The sequence below is a fragment of the Acinonyx jubatus genome, chromosome A2 (genome assembly GCF_027475565.1).
Source record: "Acinonyx jubatus isolate Ajub_Pintada_27869175 chromosome A2, VMU_Ajub_asm_v1.0, whole genome shotgun sequence".
NCBI lineage: Eukaryota > Metazoa > Chordata > Mammalia > Carnivora > Felidae > Acinonyx > Acinonyx jubatus.
Genome location: NC_069383.1, coordinates 75,432,038 through 75,454,849, shown reverse-complemented (window position 1 = coordinate 75,454,849; position 22,812 = coordinate 75,432,038). Strand labels below are relative to the sequence as shown.

Sequence of the window (22,812 nt, the reverse complement as noted above, 5' to 3'; positions counted from 1 at the left end):
TCAACTATAAAAGTTTGACCATGGAAGCACCAATGGAATAACCAGAAGTTTGAGCTCATATATATTCTAAAGCCACTTTCTGCATAGTTAGATTTCTCCCAGAGATTAGTGCATTTATCTAAACAAAATGTTTATTGAGCAATCATTCTTTTCCAGAACTGTACAAATAGTCACTTGAGGACCTTTAAGGTACAAGACCAGATCTTTGCCATTCAAACCTGGGTAGAACTCTCCCTCTTGGGCCATGATTGGATGTTTAATCTCCCATGAGAGGACAGATTCCTTTCTTGGAACCAGAATAAATGATGGGCTCTCTTTTAGTAAAAACTTTAAAATCTCAAGAAGGTCCTTTGCATTCCTAAACTGATTCTGCAGATTCACTAAGTCAATAGCCAAGCTTGTAGAAATGCTGTTTATACTTTGTTCTGTTTCCTCACCCAGCCCTCACTCCTCGACCTACTGCATCCTGCTTCTGTCTCCAGTCACTTGTTCCAAGTCACCAGTGATCTCTTTGTCATTAGATTTACTTTTTATTCCTTTTATTACTTGACTTTGAGACCACAATGGATACTATCGAGTACTCTGTTTTAAAAGAAATGTGCTTTTCCTTTGGCTTCCTTGACGCTTCCCCTATCTGTTTCATTTTCTCTGCTTCTGGGCAATTTAAATAATGTCTTCCTAGACTTCTTTGTGGGTCCTTGTTCTTCCCAGGACATTCCTCAGGGTTTTGAAGTAGACTGTCTTCTTTCTTCACTATCTTCTTGTGCTGGGGGATAGTACTACTCCTGAAAGCTCAGTCATCATCTGTGGTGATGTTCGATCTCTGTCTCTACCAGACCCATGTCCAGAGCTTTGGGGAATATATCCAAATCTCTACTGGATAGTTTAACATTGATGTTTCGCAGAAACCTCAGATTCAGCATGTTCAAAACAGAAAACTTCACCTCACTCCCTACACACTGCTGTTCTTCCAGTATTGCCTATCTTGGGGAATGGCACCATGGCTCATGTTGACTCTGTCTTCTTCACACTCTCTACTTTCAATCAGAAACCAAGATATATATCTCTTGATTTTTGGCAGCACTCTCTCTTTTTATCGTCATTATCTTTGTATAGAGTTCCTTTCATGTCTTTACCTGATTATTGTAGTGGCCTCCTGATAGGTGTACCTGGTCTAGTTACCAAGTACTCTTCTCATCTCTTCTCTCAATTCAAAGTGGTACTTCTATAATGCATAGCTGATTGTGGCATTTCTCTGATTTAAACAAAACTGTGTCCCATTTCACTTGAGATGAAATCTTGGTAGCTTATCTAGCTTATATAGCTCTAAGTGTCTGCATAATCTGGTCCCAGGCCTACCTATCCAATCTCATCTCTTATGTACTTCATAAGAGTACTTCATTTGTACTTCAACCCCTGCCTTATTGATATTCTTTCTCAACTTCCATCCGACACAGTGTGACTCTTCTGGCCTTTGGGTTTTAGCACATCCCTGGTATCCTCCACCAGGAACACTCTCCTCCTACTCCGTGCCTTTTATTTGGCTCAGTTCTATGTAACTTCCAGAAATCCTTGTATCTTTCTTCCCTCAGAGGCATCCCCTAATTCTTTACCCTAGGTAAAGTTAGAAAATAATTGCAACCTGTATATTCAAGATGATAACAATAATTATAATTATATATTATTACATATTAATATAATTACTGTAACTTTAATTTTTTTGTGTCTGGGGTAGAGGGAGATAGAGACCACATATTATTTGCTCATGATTGCATGGCACCCCCACACCTCCATGCCTGATTAAGTGTTTGACACACTTTGTCAGTTCACACTTGAATGATTAAATGTGGAGAAAGAGTAAAATTCAGTGTGTGTCATGTTGTCCTGCAACTAACTGAGAGAAACAGAGGACAAGTCATTTCAATATAATGCCAAAATATACCTTTTTACCTACATTTTTATTGCAAATGGAATAAATAGTATGCCAATGAATTTGGAAGGGCCCTATGGAGGCTTTTATATGTTTGTGCCCTTAACAAATGACTGTACATATCAATAAATGACAATGGCATGGCGTGGCATTGAATAAATTTATGTGGGAATCAATAAATGATTATTAATATTTTGAATGAGCTTTATTTGACTAAAGGAAGGAATTAAGCTCAATAAGAGCTGCTGGTTTTATATTTGGCTCAACTGAATGCAGATATGATATTAAGGGGAGCCATGGCAGTGAATATCAGACTCAGGATAATCTTTGGGGCAGTTGCTCTTTTAGATTGATTTATTTTAACTTATCAAACTGTTTTAACTTTCCTGGAAGTTACTTGCTCTTATCAGAAGATGCATATTAGTACTTAGCCATTGCAACAAAGTATGAGATTGAATATGAAACACATTCTCTATACCTCACCGAAAGATATTAATAGTTGAAGAATCAAACAAAAGTGATTCCAACCTGGTGTAACTGTAATATATCAGTAATTGAAAGCACATTTTCCTTTACAAACTCTATACTCCTTATATATTTCCTACCTCGGGAATGGAACCGTCTTGTGGTAAAAACTAGAAACCTAAAATAGTTGACACTTTTCACTCCCTCATAACCTATGTTTATTTACCTCCTGATTCTCTCTCAAACTGGCCCCTTTAGATCCATCTCCATAGTCATTAATCTGGTGGGAACTATTATCATCCCCTCCCAGAAGACCTGTAACCCCTTCCTAAGAAGGCTGTCTGTCAACATGTCTCCTGCCAGTCCATTCTTCACTCAGTAGCCAAACCGGTCTGATTATGCCCTGCTGAAAATCTTCAATGGCTTCCCATCAACCTTAAAGTAAAATGTTCCACTCTTCACAGTTTCTTCTGACTTCATAAGTGCTACCAAACTTGCTATTTAGATGTCATAATCCTGTATATAGATTTCTGGCTTGTCAGTTTCCCATTCATCCTTGCACTAAAATGGATACATCCAGGATGGAATTTTTAAAGGAAAATGTGGGTATTGTCCATGGGTACTCTCTGATAAGGTAGATTCATTCATTCATTCATTCATTCACACATTAGGCTTCAGATTTTTAATAAAAACATCTTAATCTTTTCCTCCTAGTGATCTAAAACAATAAGTCTTTCTATTCAGACACATTTTTGCTTCACAGTTCAAGGGCTTCAGGGACTTGTTTATAATGCTCAGAGATGCTACAATGTAGATGAAGAGAGAACCCAGAAGGAACAAATTACTTGTTCAGGGCCACGTAATGAGTTGGCAATGGAGTGCATAACAAAGGTAAGTCTTCTCATTACAATGTTCTTTTCATTTTGTCATTTTGATATTGGCTGGAATATACTCATGAATTGCCACTGTATAGGATAGAAAGTGAAGAATCAATGAATCAAAATATTATAAGGTGTGTAGTTTTACCTGTGATAAAATAAACCTTGTTGTAGTCTATTACTCTTGCTTTCAAAAAGTAAAGTCTGGTATAAACTGAGTCTAGTATAAACAAGAGAGAGAGAGACAGAAAGAAGGTGAGACATGAGTGAGAGATTTCCCCTGGGAGGTCATTACACTAGAATGCATTTTGGTAAAATGTAAATATGTTCAATATTCAGACATTTATTTCTCCGTAAATCAAGGCTTTGCATTTAATGCACTGTTTTAGAAACAGGATCTTTAAAAATGGCTTAGTATTTTAGAAAGAGTTTAGAAATATGAAGTGTATGAATAAAATGGAATCATATTTATACTTTTATAATAACTTAAGAAAATTTAGATAATAAATATTAGCTTTCTCAAGCATGTATCTCTCAAAGAACAGGTAAGTGTGGCTACTGAAACAAGGCCTCGAAGAACATAAAGAAAACAGCTTTAAAATATGAAATGAAGGTTATATACCTTACTAGTAGCTTGCTCAGATGCTTCAACAGGAAGGAGTATTTTTATTTTTAATCCAATGAATTGGAATGAGTTCCTATTCTTGGCTCAGTGAATAGTAACATATAAATACAAAAGTTCCACTGAATCACTTCCAGAAGGTATTCTTAGTCCAAGTTTACAATGAGGGTTTCTCGAGTTTGCCAGGCTTCACAGAGGAAATATAATTTGATCAATAAGCAGAATTTTGCTAAGAGAAGTAAAGAAAGAAGATGAAGACAGAGAGGTGGAATATTGGGAATCCAAGCTTTGCAGATCATGATAGAATTTTGCATTTTATCCTGGAGGTGAAATGGAAGTCATTGAAGAATTTTGATTGGAGGAATGACATTTATTGAATGCTTACTACATGCACAATTATTATACCATTATTTCATGCAACATACCCCTAATCAATCTTATAATGTAGGTACTGTTATCACACTCATTTTATAGGTGAGGAGTCTGAGGTGTTGAAAGGTGAAGCAGCAAATTACAGCACTTCAAGTTCTGGAGCTAGTTCAACACAGCAATTTGATACCAGAGGTGGCTCTCTTAAATTTGTGCTACGCTTCTTTTAACATTGATGGAAATATTATATGGACTAGCAAGAGAAAGAGGAGGAAGAGGAGACTGGAGTGAGGGAGATCCCAAAGGAGAGCCCAAAGACAAGGCCAGACACTAGAAATACTTTCTGTGGAAAGAGGGTGGGTAGGGCTTGCACTAATTGGCTGTCACTGATGAAAAGGAGGAAGGGTAATTAGGCTGAAGTTCAAGTTTCTGACTTGGCAACTGTGTGGAGAGTCGTCCATTTTATAGCAACAGAGAGTGCAGCTGGGGGAGGGAAATCAAAGGAAGTGTGGTGGCAGGGAAGGATGCGTTCCATCTAGAGCTTATGGAGATAGAGATGCCTGTGGAAATGCAGTGGGACATCTGGAGAAGGCAGTATGTGAGTGAGGGCTGGAGCACAGGAAGGGTAATGTGCAGCAGTGAAGAGACCACTCAGAATTAAATCCAGACCCCCTAAACTAACTGTGACCACAGCTAATTATGTAAATTAGTGAAGTGGAAATAGGACACTTGTGTTATCAATTCCTCCTTTCACTGCGTGCAAACGCTTCACGTCTTTGGGTCTCAGAATCTTTATCTGCCAAACAAGTAGAGTAGAGCAGACATTTGAAAATTGCCTTTGAGGGTTCCCTTTATATTTTCTGAACAACTATGTGCTGTTTATTGCTTAAATCCCATCAGCAGGTAATCTGGAAATTTACATAATTGGCCACAAGGGGGAGAACTCTAATTCTATATTAAGTCATTTTCTCCACTATGAAATAATCTCAGAGTTGGTGATGGGCTGTCTCATTTCTACTTCTCAGGGAAGTTGGGGGAATTCTGAATTGAATTGTGGGAATAACTGAATTGAAATGTGGTTTTGTGTCACTAAAGTTACGATAAAGTCCCTGAATGTAAAAATCTATTTGTATCAAACAATAATTCTCCATGAAGGAATCCAGATGCCTCTTTAATTAAAATGAAGACAGTAAAAATTTTAAATTCACCCTGGGAGGATTTTTCCTTCCAAATAACATTATTTTAGTTAACCTTCATGAAAACTATAACCTTCCCGAAAGCCCTTGGTTACTCTGAAACGAACATAAGAGCATTGGCATGTCTGTTTACTGTAAAGATATCCATATCAAAATAAAAGAATTAGAATGGCACAGGCCACACCAGTTTAAATGTCACATGCTTATTGAATATATATATACATATATATATGTATACACATATATATATATATATATATATATATATATATATATACACATATATATAGTATGTCCTATGTTCGTTGTTATAAGAACATTGAATGGTACATGCTCAGTATTAAAATACTCATTTTCTGTTTTGGTTAACTTCTTTCTGGACTCTAGTTTTATGGAAAATTTTACTGTAAGGAAACTATAACTCTCATTGGACTGAGAATTACCTTATGAGTTGTCCTAAAGTTTAATAAGTCACATTTTTTTACTTGGTCAAATTAAATTACATTCATAAGGTCTGAATATTTCAGCATTTTATCAAATACACCCAAACATATAGTACATGGGTGTCTTCCTTTTAAAAACGTGATATTAGTGAGCTATATAGGAATCTCAATAATGCAACAGTTACTGAAAACATATTTGTGTTCTCCCTTATAGACAGTGTCACGTTCTTTTAATAGGTTTCATGATAGCAGATTTCCTTTGACAGTGAGTGCAATATTTAAAAACAAAGTTTTTATGAATGAAGACTGAATATTAAGGTCACCAGTCAAGTTGGAGTATATGTTATTTGGGAATCAAAAAACTAGAGGTAGCTAAACTCTTTACACTCCCTTTGATTTATAAACTTTCTTAACTCATCTGTCACTTAAAAGTCACTAAATGTTTTCAGCAGTGATGTTGTGACAGAAACAAGTATAAGCCCTCCTGATGTGGTTACTACTAGGATGGATAACTTCCATTCGAATAAATTCATTCTGGTGTGCTCACTAAAAAAGATAAATAAGTATATAAGTAATTTATTTAACTTGCTTTGTGCTTATTTTCCAGTTACTTTCATGATAGACACTTTAAATCCTTTAACTGTAAAATAACAGTATACTAAGTAAATTAATAGTATTACCACTGAGATAGTTTCTATAACTTCCTCTAAAAATGACTGATTTTTAATGTCTTTGTCTTAATAAATTAATTTTCACTTGATATTTTTCATATCAGAAAGTATTATTGACCAATAAAAGTGAAATACGTAACTTTATTTGTAAACTGCTCTTCTATTCACTTTAAACTTTAAACAAGTACTCTTCCCAAACAAGCATAATTTACCTTGCTGAAGGAATTCTGCCTGATCCAATGAACATTTAGGGTTCATTTTATCCTTCCTGTTTCTGCTTATTCTCTGTTCTCATCTGCCCTCCCCAACCTCTCCTCACATCCACAAGCCTAGACCACGGCTTACTTCTTTACCAAGTTTTTTCTCTATGTTTTTGTTTTCGTTTGTTTGTTTTGTTTTGTTTTGTTTTGTTTTGGCCTGGAGAACATTTACTTCTGTCTCCACTCATTTTGTTGCTGAACATTTGCTCTCAATGAGTGGATGCTTGGGTCTTTTTCACATTTCAAAGAGTAAGTAGCACATTGCTGACAAACATTAGGTGTTTAATATTTACTAAACTGATAAAATGTTTGTATGTTATTAATCTTTCTTAACCAGAAGAATTACTTCACATTTTATCTAGAATGTACCCTTTCAGTTACTAAATTTAAATGAACAGAACTTCGAGTTCGGCTAACGGTGAAAAATGCCATTCTGTGTCTAAATCTATATTACAGAATTTAAAAATAGAAAGTCTTTCCTGAATTTTGATTCTTATATGGAACAAGTGATGACAAATTATCTGCATATGACAAATCTGAGGTGTATTTTGAGATTGCTCTTTTTCCTTTGAAGAAGCTGAAGATCAAATAATAAAAAAGTGAAATGATGCAACCATATTTCTTCTACTAAATCCAAAGCCTGTTTCATAAGACATTGAAATAATTTTGGATAGATATCACTGAAATTGTCAAGATATTGATGTTAATTGTTTAAACAAACTACAAAATTTTAAATATTCAAAAAAGCATTAATCCTGGGTGAGGGAAGGGAGAGAGCAACTTAAAATAGGTCGTATAGAAACTACATATCATTAGTTGCCTTATAGGACATAAATTGGAAAAAAAATCATTTGTGTATCTTATGTGAAATCCTTTATAAGTGTTTTGCAAGTGGGCAAGAATCACGCATTCTGTGCACCCTGCCATATCCCTAACATCTGGCAAATGTCTGTCACATGAAGGGTGTTCAAAAAATGATTTTGCATGAAAGATGTAGTGCCTTCTGACAATGTATTTTCTGGTTGTTTCAAAAAGCTACTGTGTTCTTCAGTTTTTGTTGTTGTTCAGCTTTGTAATGGCCTCAATATTCTTGATTAGACAGTTCAGAATATGTGAACTTTGGAACTATTTTCAAAGTTTAGGCTTTGTTTTCTGAGTTCAGTAATAATATAGAGATTATTCCTTTAAGGCTTTTACTACTAACTAAAATAATGATCATATCATATCGTACCATATTTACTTTTACACATACTTTCCTCTAAATGTACGTTGCAAGCAACTCAGTGATGGTATTTCCCCCCTAAATTTTATATTCCAAGAACAAAATTGTTTTTCCTGAAATTTGATTCTGGGTGGTGCAGCTTCTCATTGACTGTTGAAAGAATGAATGAGAATATGAATCTGAATGTATCCTTTATTGTCTATACTTCTCTTCAAAAAATTGTCATTTCATCAAGATGATGTTAAATTTTGAGCAATCCTTAACTTACTAAACCCCATCCACTTATTAAAACAATGTGTTGAACTTGCTATCAGAATAAATGTATATTTTCAAGTTTAGCTCAACATACTCTGTAAAGATTCATGTATTACCTTTGTGTATATTGTGGCGTATGGTCCTTTCTTTTTTCAAGAGAAGAGTCCCCTCAGAAGTGTTTTCTTTTTATTTAAGTAGCATCAATTCCTTGAGAGACTGGACCACATTAACCACATCTCTCTCAATCCTAGAAATGGGAAGGAGCAGGCCATACCACCTCAGAATCCAAAGTGATATGTATGGGTTTATTATACATGTTTAGGAAAGCTTCTGGATCCATGAATTCTTGAGATTTGCACAAGTACTTTATTATTTGTTCTGGGATGAGCAATTCAGGTGCTAGTTGGTGCAAGTTATCCCCTGGTCCTTTAGCACTCACTTTCACAGTCTTTAAAAGGTGAATTGACAGTTTATGAGTCTGGGTGAGAAACTCGGTGATGACCTCTTCTAGGGACTGTGTCTGTGTGACATCATCGAGATACATGACTGGAGCTTTTATTTCTGATACATGCCATTGCATGAAGAGTCTTGTCGGGATGTTATGGGACACAACTATAATTTTCATCCCTTGGATAAAAAATTCTGTATCATTCTTTCTCTGGTCAAGATGATCTAAAAGAATTTGGTAAAGCGTATCACTGGAGGACTCAAGAATATGCAGAATAGAAGTAGGATAGATGAGCAAAAACCCTGTCACTGCTTCTCCTTTGTGAAGTTTTAAAGTTGACTGAAGCACTTGTTCATAGTAGTCAGCAATAATTTTTTTTTCTGTGTTTGCTGTTATCTTGGCCACAAGAAACATCCTATGAAGAAGGAATTTCTTGAGCTGTAGTCTTTGCTTCTCTTCCTGAAGATGCAAGTAATTGCCACGTGGAACTTGGGGCATTAGAACAGATTCCATTGGAAAAGTCCTTTTGCTGGTCTTTTGGGCATGGCCTGAGAAGGACATGATGGGTCTTATTCTTCTAGATGGTTCCAGTTTTTAGCTTATCACAATGTTTACATTATCAGGATATCTCTTCAGTGATGAACTCTTTTTTTTTAATTTCTTCTGACCAAACAAACAAACAAGTAAATAAAGTTTGCCCCATTTGTCAAATGCTAATGCATAGCAAAATCCCTTCCCAGTGTTATCAACAATACTTTGAAATAAAACAGAATGTTAAAACAAGATTCAAATTATAGAGATTTTTTTTAAGGTTATAATGAAGTAACTAACATTCACATTGTAGGGGAAAACCCTCTAATACACTGAGGAGTGGGGAGAAGAAAGAACATACTTTAGAGTAAGTTAAACTCTGTTTTTATTTGCATTATTGTTTTCTTCTTCAATTTATAGTGCATTTTTTCTCAGCCCCCATCCTTGAATCACACATACATACACACACATGAATATACACATACCTATACACAAGCTGCTGACAGTCACTGACCATAGCATCGGCATCACATTAAAATTTCATATATGTAATGATAATTATAGATTGTCTTTAATTTGTCAAATTTTTAAAAAGTATTTTATGGTAATTTCCCAATTTCTTCTATAAATTTTACTGGTCAGTGAAATTTAAAAAAATCTGGGAAATTCTTAAGTCTTAATTTCTTAATCTTTACTCAGTATACTAAAAGTTAATACTATTGCTTGTATAATAACAGTAAATTTTTGAAGTAACTAGTTTTGATTTTTTTTTTTTACTCTAAAAAACATCAGAAATGGCTCTTTTTCCTTCTTTTTGTTGTTGTTGTTGTGGATATCAAATAATAACTTGTGTTACTTTTAACTTACTCTTCTCCCAAATCTCTTTTTCTTCCCTCCAGGTCATCTTAACATTGCTTTCCTTTTTCAAGTGCTTCTTGCTTTTACTTGCCCCCGAGGTCCTACTTGTCCTCCATCACTTTTCCAACTGCCAGTGTCTTGGGTGCTCCCAGCTGTTCCTATGTTCTATTCTCGTTTCCATGGTGCTTTAGTGAGTCAGGACGTCAGTGGTGTTAAAGGGCCAGAGCACACTGGCAAGTATCATTTCTTAATTTAATGATGTTATCTCAACAGACACCTCAACATCACAGTGAGGAAATGAGGGCTTCTTTTCTGGAAATGGCTTATTCTTAGCCAGGTGCCTATGGTATTCAGACAGGTGGCGGACCTGAACATCTTCCTAGACATATTCTTTTCTTTTCTTTTCTTTTCACTTTTTGTCCACAATTTCTGGAAGAGAAAACTAAAGCATGGAGTAGTTATATACTTTGCACACAATTCAAACATGCTTTAAAGCAACCTCCCTACTCTATTTATGCACTAATTAAGTAAGAACGCATGTCGGATTCTGTATAATGGTGACTGCTTTAAGAAAATTCTTCTATAAGGTATTAATGTAGTGTAAATTTGTTAGTTTTTATAATAAAAAATAATAATACCATATCTTAAAATTGCATTCATTGGGGCTTTAACCATAATTTTAAAACAAGGTTAGAAAACACGCTTATTCAATTTTTAAAAAGCAAACCTTAGAGTATTTTTCCCCCTAAGGTTTCTGTTATCCAAACTTATGATCTGTTTTTAATGACATACAGTAATAAGAGGTGACTTCATAATTCTTTAATTGTGTGGTACATAAAAACTAATTCTTTACAGGGTCCATTTCATTGCTTCCTGAAATGATACAGTCTTTCCCAAGGCACATGGGAAACTTGTCACTGTTCACTCCAGGGCTTGTTTTCAGGCTCATCATTCCTACTACTTTGTAGAATGTGATTGTGTTCACCACAACCTCCTTTATGGCCTTCTCTCCTCCCTTGGTTTCTATGACTCTGGACCTGCCTGAATTTCTTGCCAAATCTCTGTTTGTGGGGTTGCTCAGTTCCTTCTCACACTCAGCTCTGGGAAAAGCTGAGGCTCTGTGTTCATCTGTGCCCAAGTAGCTCAGCACCATCTTTTGTGAGGGCAGATGAGTGGTCCTCAATGTCACTCTTGCCTCCAAATTTAATGATATCGACATTGCTGATTGACCATGGAGCCTTTCCTGCTCAGTCCAGCCATGGACTTGGACTCCTTCTCAATATAAGTTTCAAGGCAGATACAGTTAGTTTGTTGGGGTTGAGAAAGAAGAAAAAAATGGAATTTCCATCGCAGTAATTTTTCTGTACAGAGAACTCCTAAATTGTAATCCTATTTACAACTCTTATCTTTGGATGTACTGCTAACCTTTTAGACTTAAAATGCCAACATTTTTTATTATTATTCTCTGGATATTTCCTTTTACAAATATATGTGTCTCAGTTTACAATTTTCTCTCATCTCCAAGGCCAACATCCTAGATCTTATGTCTTCATGTTTCCTAAAAATTATCCCCCAACTCTATTCTGTTATTAAGTCTGTTTACTTTTTACTTTGAAATGTATCATAGGTTGTTGATTTCTCTGTAATCCTTGCTCTTTGTTTGGATTTTAATAAGAATCTCCCACCCTCAGTATTTTCCACCTCGCCTATTCAGCTAAGAACATGAAACTCTTAAGACCTCATGACACCTGCTTCCTAAAGCTCAGGAACTACTTTTTTTTAATCAAGTCTTTCCTGTTTACTTCCCTCCATAGAATGCTAGGAGAGGGCAATTCTATACATTTCTAAGTTTTGTGTGGTTCAACAGAACACATTTAGAATCAGTAGTTTTTACCACCAGAGATAATAAATAGCTTGGCATATATTTTCCCAATGTATTTTTCCATTTCTTGATGCATGTTTAGTTGCTGGGTTGTTGCGTACACATTTTAGTTTCATTGTCACATCACAGTTAAAGGCAACTTACTTTGTTTTCTTGCCTTTCATCAATCATACTCTTAAGTGTCAAGAGTATGTTTTGAGTAAAGTTTTGAGAAGATACGAATAGAAGCAACACACAGTGTGGGCAATTTTGTATGGGCTGGTTGTATGTAATTATACTTGATAATTGTACAAGCTCTGTGTAATGGACACTTGGCATTTGAATTCTCAGATGCCGCAGTAATTGCGTTCCATCGATTAAAGGCCAGTTATTTATCTTCAGGTGGCAAGTCAAGCAGAAGAGCTCCTCTGTCTGTCCAATGGGATAAGACATTGGTGTTTGTTTTCCCAGAGTGGTCTGTTAGAATAGATATCTAAGTTCAATCAACCGACAAGTAGCAGAACCTGAATGGAAACTGATAATGCTGAGGCGTCCTCTTTCAGATTTTCTACTATCCACTCTTATTATCCAGCCCATCTCACAGAAGTACACAGCGTGTATTTGTTACTCATGTCAAGCATGCACATTAATATTTACTATATACTTTATGCTCTGGTTTTATTTTCTAGAACCACATGTTTCTGAAAAACAGACTCCCAGGATCCTTTATCTTTGTGAGACAGAAAGGATTAGAACAATTAAATACCATTAACTGATTATTTACCATGTGTCCTACACTAGATGCTTTTACACATATTAAGTAATTCAGTCTTCACTACAACCCTATAAGGTAGATAGAAATTTAGCCCACAATTATAGAAGATGAAACTAAAGCAAGGGCTATTTAAGTGCTTTACACACAATTCACACCTGCTCTCAGCAACCTCCCTGTTCTGTCTACCTAAGCTAAAGAGCAGGAAAATTATTTCCTCTCAGTATCCATGCTCACAGGACCATTCTTTTCTTCTCTATGATGTGACAGTTTTTCTAGAAATGAAGGCTACCTTGTGGTTTGGATAAATGAGATTGAAAACTCTTACTTCATACCTGTAATTCAACAAAATTGATTTACTGTCTTTAATCCCTCATTTATCCCAGGTTTATCTACACGTTTTGTGTGCCAGGTAACATCATGGGCATTGTAAGAAACACAAACATGGAAAACACCTGGTCCCTAATTTTAGGAGTTTAGAGTCCGGTAAGAGGTGTTGAGATATCCATGAATGACCATTGGGCAGGGGAAGACATAATATATACGGTGTGAATGATGTTCAGTGCTTTAGAAGCACTGAGGTAGAAAGGGTGCCTCTGGTTTTATGGAAAGCTTAATGAATGAGCTTCTATTGGGCATGGCCTTCTCAGGGGGACAGAGCTGGAGAGTGGCTTTGTGAATGTTTCTTGAATTCATTTCTTTCTAATGGGAGGATGTGCACTGACTGACTTGCTTCTTTTCTCTCTGGAATACCAGATCCCACTTTAAACTTTCACCAGTGCTCATATACTAGAGAAACAGAAAACTCTAAATCATTGCCACTAACGTTTTCTGTGTTTTGATATATCTAAATGATTAGCATGAAAAATCGTGTTCTAAATTAAATGGCTAACAACTGGGGTAGACCCTTTCACTAAGATCACATGTGTAAACTATTAAGTAGACAAAAAAACCCACTTGATTTAGCAGAGCAAAAAAGATGTTATCAAATCATGAGATATTTGAAGATTTATATATAAAAAAAGAAAGCATTGCTTCTCTTTGTCAAAAACATTATGGAGTAGTGTTTGGTAATTATTTATCACGGAGAGCACAGGCTAAAAATACTTTGTTATTCAATTCAAACATTTAGCATATATCTAGTCTATGTAGAAAAATGCACCAGACGTTGTGGAGATGTTCTTGTAAATCAGATATTGTATCTACACGTGAAAGAGTCATTTCTATGAGTAGATCTTAAAGTCTACACAATTACGCTTAGTACAGGACTGGCAAGGAGAAATATAATAAGGACATAAACAACAAACACAGAAAGCAAAAAAATGCTGGAACAGTTAAACCTGACTTGAAGAACTAGCATTTAAGTTGGACATAAAAAACGATATGATTTATGTGGGGTTCGGAGTGGGGTAGGGAAGAGATCGGGATTAAGGAAGATACAGAACAGACTGTAAGCAAGAAGTATAAAGAGGACATATATTATAGAGCTGGGAAATGTGGCATTTCGGTAAGAAAATGACAATGGTATTGTGTAACTAGAGTGTAGTTCTCAAGCTATAGAATCTGCAGGTTTGTTAAATTGTAGATTCCTGGTCTCTAACCCTAAAAAATCAGAGTTAGTACACTTGAAGTGTGGTCCGAAAATTTGCCTTTTTGACAAAAATTCTTCCAGTGTTTCCATTTAAGGAAGAATGGGCTGGCTTGTGGTGATTTAAACACTGGCCGTCTATTAGAATCATCTGGTGGAGAATTAAAGAAGCCAGCTCCTGGTTTGTATTTAATTAGTGTGAAAAGGAACTCGAGCATGTGTGTTTGTGAGAGCCTCTCCAGGTGATTCTAAGTATAGCCCCGAGTGAAACGGCTGGTCTAGGTTGGAGGGTGAAGGGAAGGGAGACATGAAAAGGAGAAAAAAGAAGTTGCAACTCTTTTGCAGAGGACTTGGATGCCACACTCAGAGGTATGAATTTTACTCTGTGGGTGGTAGGGAATCACTGGGACTTTTTGAGTGCCTATAATCATAACTGTGTTTTAGAAAGTTGCTTGTGAAGTGCAGAGGAATTAGAGATGGGAAATAGTGGAGGCAGCCAGAATACTTTTAAGAATTCTGCAGCTGGCGAATGAGTGCTCTCCTCTTCTGATAGTCAAAGAGTAAATTGGTTTACCTCTTCTCAAAAGTAATATAGTAATATGGATCGTGAGCTTAAAATTTTCATACTCTAATGCCTCTTTTGGGTACATATCATGAATAAAATTATTGACAAACATTTTAATATTTGTAATGATGGTTATTGTAGGAATTTAGAGAGAATTTTGAAAAATTGAATGGATATATTAATTATGCAATACTGTGATGCCCTGAAATAATTTTTGAAGAATATTTTAAATGCACAGAAAACAGTTACTCTCAAAGTAAATAATATAATATGCTAAGTTGCATATAACATGTGATCCCCATTTTATTTTAAAAAAGACAACACAGAGAGAAATCTAACCAAATGTTAAAAATGGTGGAATTTGATGGCGATATTTGTTTTGCATTGATAAAATTTCTCTAAGAATGTCTACATTACTATTCTATTCAAAAAATAACATTAAAAAACCCAATGGCTGTGGTACTGGTTTGGTCCAAGGTAATACTGTGTTGCTCTGTTTGTGGATTGGGATAGTCTAGTTTGAGAGGCTGCTGATGGGTAGAAGCTGTACAAGGGAAGATTCTGGACCAAGTGGAACAAGAAGGATCAGCACTCAGGATGTCTGGGCTTACTGACTGGCAGTCAGAATGGGAAAACACAGAGATAGAAGATGGAGTTTTTAATCAAGACACAGTCCAGGAGCTTCAGTTTAGAAACACCTTGCATAAAGTGAGATCCTCTTTGTATGAGTAGCCTAAAGCCTACCACTGGGAGAAAGGTGGGTCTTTAAAGATTTTGGCAGTTGCTTAGAATGAGGACTGTATGAAAGTCATCACCAAAGTAGACATGACTTGGCCAATTGGATGTGGGGGTGAGCTATGGAAAGATTTAAAGAGGGTTCATGAATGTGAAGGTCAGTAGCTGGGAAGACTTATTTTTAAAATACAGATGGAGGATAAAGGAGAAAGCCCAGATTTGGGAAGAAAAATAATTTGTAACTATTATGTTGAAGTGGACTTTCCATAAGAACATCCAGGTAGAAATGCAATTAGGAGCCCAGAGATCTAGAAAAGTCAGCATCATGATGCAAATTTGATCATCATCTGCACTCAGGGAAAAGTTGAAACCATGGGCACCAATGTACTTGTGAGGTAATGACAGGAAAGGAAGAAGATGGAGAAAAAACCATATGAAACACTTAATTCTAAGAAGTGGGCAAATGAGAGTCAGTGAAAGATGCAACAGAACATCAGAGGTAGATGGGAAACTAAGGAAACAGGGCCATGAAGGTCAATTAAGGAGAGACATTTAAAAGTGTGTGATAGTGGTAAAATTCTAAAGAGAGGTAAAAAAGCTTGAGGACTGAAGTGACCTTCTAGTATTGGCAATTACAAGTGTCATAGACACTTAACAAAAAAAATCAATAAAATGATTGAGGGAAGCCAGGTTACAGTTGTTGACTTGAGTCAATATAGAATAACTGGTCAAAGAGTAGTCTACTCCTCCCAAACATTTGGCAGTAAGAATGAAAGCACTCTGTTAGTAAATTACAGAGGAAGAAGATTATAGGGTAATTATCCTACAGTGATCCTAGGTTTTTCTCTATTAAAAACTAGCATACTGCATACTGTTATTTTTTTTTTTACCTGCCATTGTGTCCAGCCGGGAAGGTGGAGTCTGAAAATCGAATGCTATATTGTAAACTTTGAAAATATTGTTAGATCGTCAGCTTTAAACAGAGATTTTGGAGACCATAAATAACACTGAACTCTGTATTGTATTTATTCTTCCTCCTTTATCAAATTTATGTTCTGCAAACAGAAGAGCCCCAAAGATATACAAATTACTAACATTTGGTGCACGTTGTGTCAGTGATCTAAACACAAGTCTTAACTTAGTTTTTCATGCCTTTAAAAACTTTGAGTTCTAATAACAAAGTTGCCTTCCACATAGAAAAGTCATTATGCTGGAGTAGTATCTTTGTAATTTCAGTGCAAGTATCTACTTTGGTTCACATCATCTGTTATGCTAAAACACATCATCAATAAGCTAATATCTATTTTAGTGCTTGCTTTTGGTTTAATTTTGATCAATGTGCTGTGCAGAATGGAGAAAATGGAACTGAAAAGTTTAGAGTTGGAAGGAAACTTAGCATCACTGACATAGCATATTCCTTTTTCAGTTAAGGAAAACATGGCACAAAGAGGCCAATTGATATTACTGCCATCAAGTAGCTTACCTTATATCAAGGTTGACAAAAACAACACGCATGAAATACGGAAGCAGTGAGATGATACTTCTTACTAGATTACTTTTCAGGAAATACGATAGATATTTCAATAAGTAGAGTTGTGCTATGGCTCTTCCAAAAAGGTACAGGAATCTGAATTTTGTGGTGCTCAGGAAGGAGTTGGGCAATATTTTTACACAGAGAAGTAATCTAAAGGGTGCCACACTTAATGGTTTTAATGTGTATTTAGGATATTTGGGGAGGGAAAATCCTAGAGTCAGAAATGCCTACTAAAATATTGTTATGTCCCATACATGTAATGAAGATTCAGGCTAGAATTTAAAATGTTGGAAAGTATTTCTATTTAAATGAAGAGTAATGTTAATATTCCAAGTCTAAGTAACTATATAATTTTTATTTTATGTATCCAGAGCAGCAGTAGGTAAAAACAACATAGTGAAATATTTTTAAAGATTAACTATGCCCTAGGTATCCAAACAGATTTTCCTTTATTTATCCATATCTTTATGATCCTGCAACCTTTCCAGCCTACACTAAATTTAAAGCCCTTTTGCCCATCCTAATTCAGGGAAATTTCATACTTTTTCAGAAGCTACACCCACCAACCTTAGTAGTTGTGGATGTTTGACAGCCTCATGAGAGACTATGCACCATTGTTTTAATATATGTAATCACAAGGTACAGTCACTTTTTTGTGAAGTGAGTTATAGAAAATGAACATATACTTGGGTAATTACTTCACTTGGGAGGACAAATTCACAGGCTCTTCCGTGGCATCACAGTGGGGAAGTGTAGGCATCTGGTGCTCCATCATCATTCTTCAGCACTGGCATCTGCTAGAGATGCATGAATGCCTTTCTGGTCCATGCCTCATCTGTCACCCTAGTTCTTTGTCTCTATGACAGGCACCGCTCAGCTACATATGTGCCACCATTGACCCCATGGAAAAACTTTTTCAGTATGAATACTTATTCCAGGAGAGTGCCTAGGCAAAGCTGTCTTGTACTCTGTGCCTTTGTGTGCTGAAACATGGATAATCATTTTGTCCCTCTGTTAGCCTTGAGAAGTTCTTTTTTTTTTTTAATTTTTTTTTAACGTTTATTTATTTTTGAGACAGAGAGAGACAGAGCATGAACAGGGGAGGGGCAGAGAGAGAGGGAGACACAGAATTGGAAGCAGGCTCCAGGCTCTGAGCCATCAGCACAGAGCCCGATGCGGGGCTCGAACTCACAGACCAAGAGATCGTGACCTGAGCTGAAGTTGGACGCTTAACTGACTGAGCCACCCAGGCACCCCTAGCCTTGAGAAGTTCTAAGCATCACATTTGATAAGATTATGGCTGAACCAAGAAGGTCTTAATTTTTAACCCAATGATCTAGTTAATAGAAACAATTATGATTTCTATGTGAATATTTTATACTCACACACAACTTTTCACTTTTCTTGGGCTGAGCCATTTCTACTATTTATGTGTGATATACTCAGAAAAATTCACTATTAATAGAAGATGAATAAAAGCATACTGATAAAGGTAAAATTCTCAGACACCAGTAATCTTCATTGTCAAAAAGTAATGCCATTTGGATCAGTCACTTCTTAGAACTTTTAGCCAAACAACTGGAGTATTGATTGCTATAATTGTTTTTGTTTATGATTATAATTTTTCATTAAGGACAGTCTGACTTTGAGAGAGGCCACACTTTTTTGATTACGGTTTTCTGGGAAGGATAACTTTGTTTTTATCATAAACAGAGCTGAAAGTATAACATAACTTTCATATATGGAAATTTTAGGGAACCTTTTTACAAGGTACAGAAATATCCTAGCCTTTTCATTGCTTGATGGGTTAAATCTCCAGTCTACTTCACAAATATTGTACTTAGCTACCATGGACCTGTATTTAAGATCTATCTCGTGTGTGTGTTTGTGTGTGTGTGTGTGTGTGTGTGTGTGCATGTGTGTGTTTGCGTGTGTGCCTTTTCAATGATAAGACAGTGCAGCAGTAAAAAGAAAGCATACTTTTAAGCTTCGGCTCTTGATTAAAGTCTATTTTGGACCCAGGCTCACCGGGTTGTGGGAAGTGATGTTTAATGAATTTCCAGAGGTGGAGGCCAGCGGTGTGACTTGTGTTCAGTAACACATATTTGGTTGTTAGAAATTTGCTTCCAGTGATGTATTTGAGAACCAGACTAGTCTTACATGTTTTATAAGGTCATTCTCCAGGACCTGTGCCTCATAAAAAGAGGGAAATTCTTCTTGGTCATGATATTATTATATTGGAATCAAGTGCAGCTCTCTGGCCTAGTGCACATCCTTTTTGCCTTCAACGAGCTCTTTTCTTCGTGAACTAAGAATTAAAAAATCAGTAGTTTTTTTTTTTTTGACTGAAGATAACTTTATACTTATAACCTATACTTTGAAAAAGCTAATCTTGGGTGCCTGGGTGGCTCAGTATTAAGCATCTGACTTTGGCTCAGGTCATGATCTCACGGTTGGTGAGCTTGAGCCCCGCATTGGGCAAAACACGAGCCCTGCTTTGATGAGCCTGCTTCTCTCTCTCTCCTTCTCTCTCCTTCTCTTTTTCTCTCTCTCTGCCCCTCATGGGGTTCTCTCTCTCTCTCTGCCCCTTGTTCACTTGTGCCCTTTCTCTCTCTCTCTCAAAAAATAAATAAAAAGCTAATCTTAAAATCTTTTCAGGGAAAACTAAAGCATAGTCATGCTCTGCAACATTAAAAAATATTATCAGGTTGTGATTGGTCTTTTCTGTTTGACTTATTAATGGGTTTTAAGTGGCATCATTTTACTATTATAGTTTATAGTTAAGCCACTTTAATATAATGAAATATAAAGGTGGGCAATGAAAAGAACAAAAGGAAGTTTATGTTATGAAAACGAAAATTAAGAAGAGATTTCTGTTGGCAGGGTGATGGTAAAGTGGAATACAATTCAACTCTACCATACAGGGAGCTAGATTAAATCTTGAATGCTTTGTGTTATATGAGTAGAAAAGAATAATCCCTCTGAATACTTCATAACATCTGAAATGATTGAGTGTTGCTGCAAAAGTATCTGAGAAATGCAATCAGTGTGTCTGAAGCCAGCATCTATTTATCTTAAATTAATCATTTTTCTGAGTAGGTAGATGATAATCCCGGTGCTAGAGGCTGGTGTCTTTTTATTCATGGTGCACTTAAAACTGGAGCTCTCTTAGATTGGTGGGCTATACAGTATGAAGGATCTCCAGCTGTAACTCTTTTGTAGGGTGATGGACTGCTTTTTCGATTTTTCAGCATTATTTTGGGATTGGAAATCAGTAAATAATTGTTTTGTTTTGTTTTTAAACCCTTGACCACAATTAATTCTCTTTTACCTTCCTGCTCTGGGCATGGTATAAGTAAGGTGTTCTAAATATAAGGCAACATTTTTATTTTTCTCATTCACTATTAAATTTTCTAGTCCACAGAGTTCCTGTAACTCAAGTGAAAAAGGCTCTACTAAGGCACTAAAACTCTCTCGGTGTCAGGACCCCACTGTCAAGGCAAGCCACAGGCTGAAGGGCAGTGTGACAGCTCTGGTGCCACTGACCCCATGTGCCCATATGACACCACATCGCAGACCGAGCCAATGAGTTTCCACTTAAATACACTCTCTTTCTTCCAAAAGGTAGGCTGGAGAAGTGGTCTGGTCTTTTAAAAAATAAATAAATATGTATGTATTTTAAAAGTAGAACTTATTTCCTAGGTTTTATCGGTGTTATATTATCAACTTGCCTGGGATAGAAGGTAGGGTAGCAAGAAGACGAGGTCTTTGTGTCCCCAAAATGAACAGTTTCCCAGTGATTTAGCCTTCTTTTCACTCCTGCTTTATGTCTCCAAGATATATGTGAATACATACACAGTTGTCAGGAGAAAGACTTTAGATGTCGTGACCGCTAGCTGTAAGAGAGACACAAAATTCAATGAAATGTGTAATATCAGTTGAAACTGTAGTCCTAATGGAAAGAAGAATCTAAAAAAAAAAAAAAATCAGAACTGAATGAAATGGTTGAACATGTTGGATTTAATTTAGTAATCTAGTTAGCAGGATGAAAGTTAATCTAACTTAAAACTTAGATATGGATCTGAATACGTTTGGAATATAGGCTATGTGACTTTCAAGGGTTTTGTTTTGGTTTTTTGTTTTTGAGTGAAATGATGCTTTCTCATTTATTTTATTTTATCTTTTTAAATATAAAATTTATTGTTTAATTGGTTTCCATACAACATCCAGTGATCATCCCAACAGGTGCCCTCCTCAGAGCCCATCCCCCCCCGCGCCCCCCCCCCCCCCCCCCCCCGTCAACCCTCAGTTTGTTCTCAGTTTTTAATAGTCTCTTATGTTTTGGTTCCCTCCCTCTCTAACCTTTCTTTCTTTCTTTTTTTTTTCTTCCCCTCCCCCATGGTCTTCTGGTAAGTTTCTCAGGATCCACATAAGCGTGAAAACATATGGTATCTTTCTCTGTATGGCTTATTTCACTTAGCATAACAGTCTCCGGTTCCATCCACGTTGCTACAAAAGGCCATATTTCATTCTTTCTCATTGCCATGTAGTACTCCATTGTGTATATAAACCACAATTTCTTTATCCTTTCATCCGTTGATGGACATTTGGGCTCTTTCCATAATTTGGCTATTGTTGAGAGTGCTGCTATAAACATTGGGGTACAAGTGCCCCTATGCATCAGTACTCCTGTAGCCCTTGGGTAAAATCCTAGCAGTGCTATTGCTGGGTCATAGGGTAGATCTATTTTTAATTTTTTGAGGAACCTCCACATGTTTTCCAGAGTGGCTGCACCAATTTGCATTCCCACCAACAGTGCAAGAGGGTTCCCATTTCTCCACATCCTTGGCAGCATCTATAGTCTCCTGATTTGTTCATTTTGGCCACTCTGACTGGCGTGAGGTGATATCTGAGTGTGGTTTTGATTTGTATTTCCCTGATGAGGAGTGACGTTGAGCATCTTTTCATGTGCCTGTTGGCCATCCGGATGTCTTCTTTAGAGAAGTGTCTATTCATGTTTTCTGCCCATTTCTTCACTGGGTTATTTGTTTTTCGGGTGTGGAGTTTGGTGAGCTCTTTATAGATTTTGGATACTAGCCCTTTGTCCGATATGTCATTTGCAAATATCTTTTCCCATTCCGTTGGTTGCCTTTTAGTTTTGTTGGTTGTTTCCTTTGCTGTGCAGAAGCCTTTTATCTTCATAAGGTCCCAGTAGTTCATTTTTGCTTTTAATTCCCTTGCCTTTGGGGATGTGTCAAGTAAGAAATTGCTGCAGCTGAGGTCAGAGAGGTCTTTTCCTGGTTTCTCCTCTAGGGTTTTGATGGTTTCCTGTCTCACATTCAGGTCCTTTATCCATTTTGAGTTTAGTTTTGTGAATGGTGTGAGAAAGTGGTCTTGTTTCATCCTTCTGCATGTTGCTGTCCAGTTCTCCCAGCACCATTTGTTAAAGAGACTGTCTTTTGTCCATTGGATATTCTTTCCTGCTTTGTCAAAGATTAGTTGGTCATACGTTTGTGGGTCTAGTTCTGGGGTTTCTATTCTATTCCATTGGTCTATGTGTCTGTGTTTGTGCCAGTACCATGCTGTCTTGATGATGACAGCTTTGTAGT

General features: G+C 36.5%; 2 protein-coding genes across 14 annotated transcripts in view; one reads left to right on the top strand and one right to left on the bottom strand.

Annotated features, from left to right (window-relative positions):
- Window positions 1-10,310, bottom strand: part of TEX47 (testis expressed 47) — a 31,963-nt gene extending 21,653 nt beyond the window's left edge. For 3 of the 13 annotated variants that reach the window (XR_008296871.1, XR_008296870.1, XR_008296862.1), the window contains exons 1-2: window positions 10,158-10,310; window positions 8,428-9,307 (exon numbers count right to left, since the gene is read on the bottom strand). Coding sequence is in view for 1 of the 13 variants with exons in the window: in XM_027071842.2 (XP_026927643.1) it covers window positions 8,559-9,307; window positions 10,158-10,194 (786 nt within the window). In the remaining 12 variants the exon portion in view is untranslated. Of the gene's footprint in view, window positions 1-3,082; window positions 3,361-3,895; window positions 4,083-4,106; window positions 4,125-5,880; window positions 6,450-8,074; window positions 8,207-8,261; window positions 9,532-10,157 lie in introns of those variants that run through there. The other 10 variants (XR_008296868.1, XR_008296863.1, XR_008296865.1 and 7 more) reach the window with 10 other exon arrangements.
- The window catches only part of ZNF804B (zinc finger protein 804B), a 516,049-nt gene that overhangs the window by 20,782 nt on the left and 472,455 nt on the right, over window positions 1-22,812 (top strand). The gene's annotated exons all lie outside the window — the stretch shown is intronic.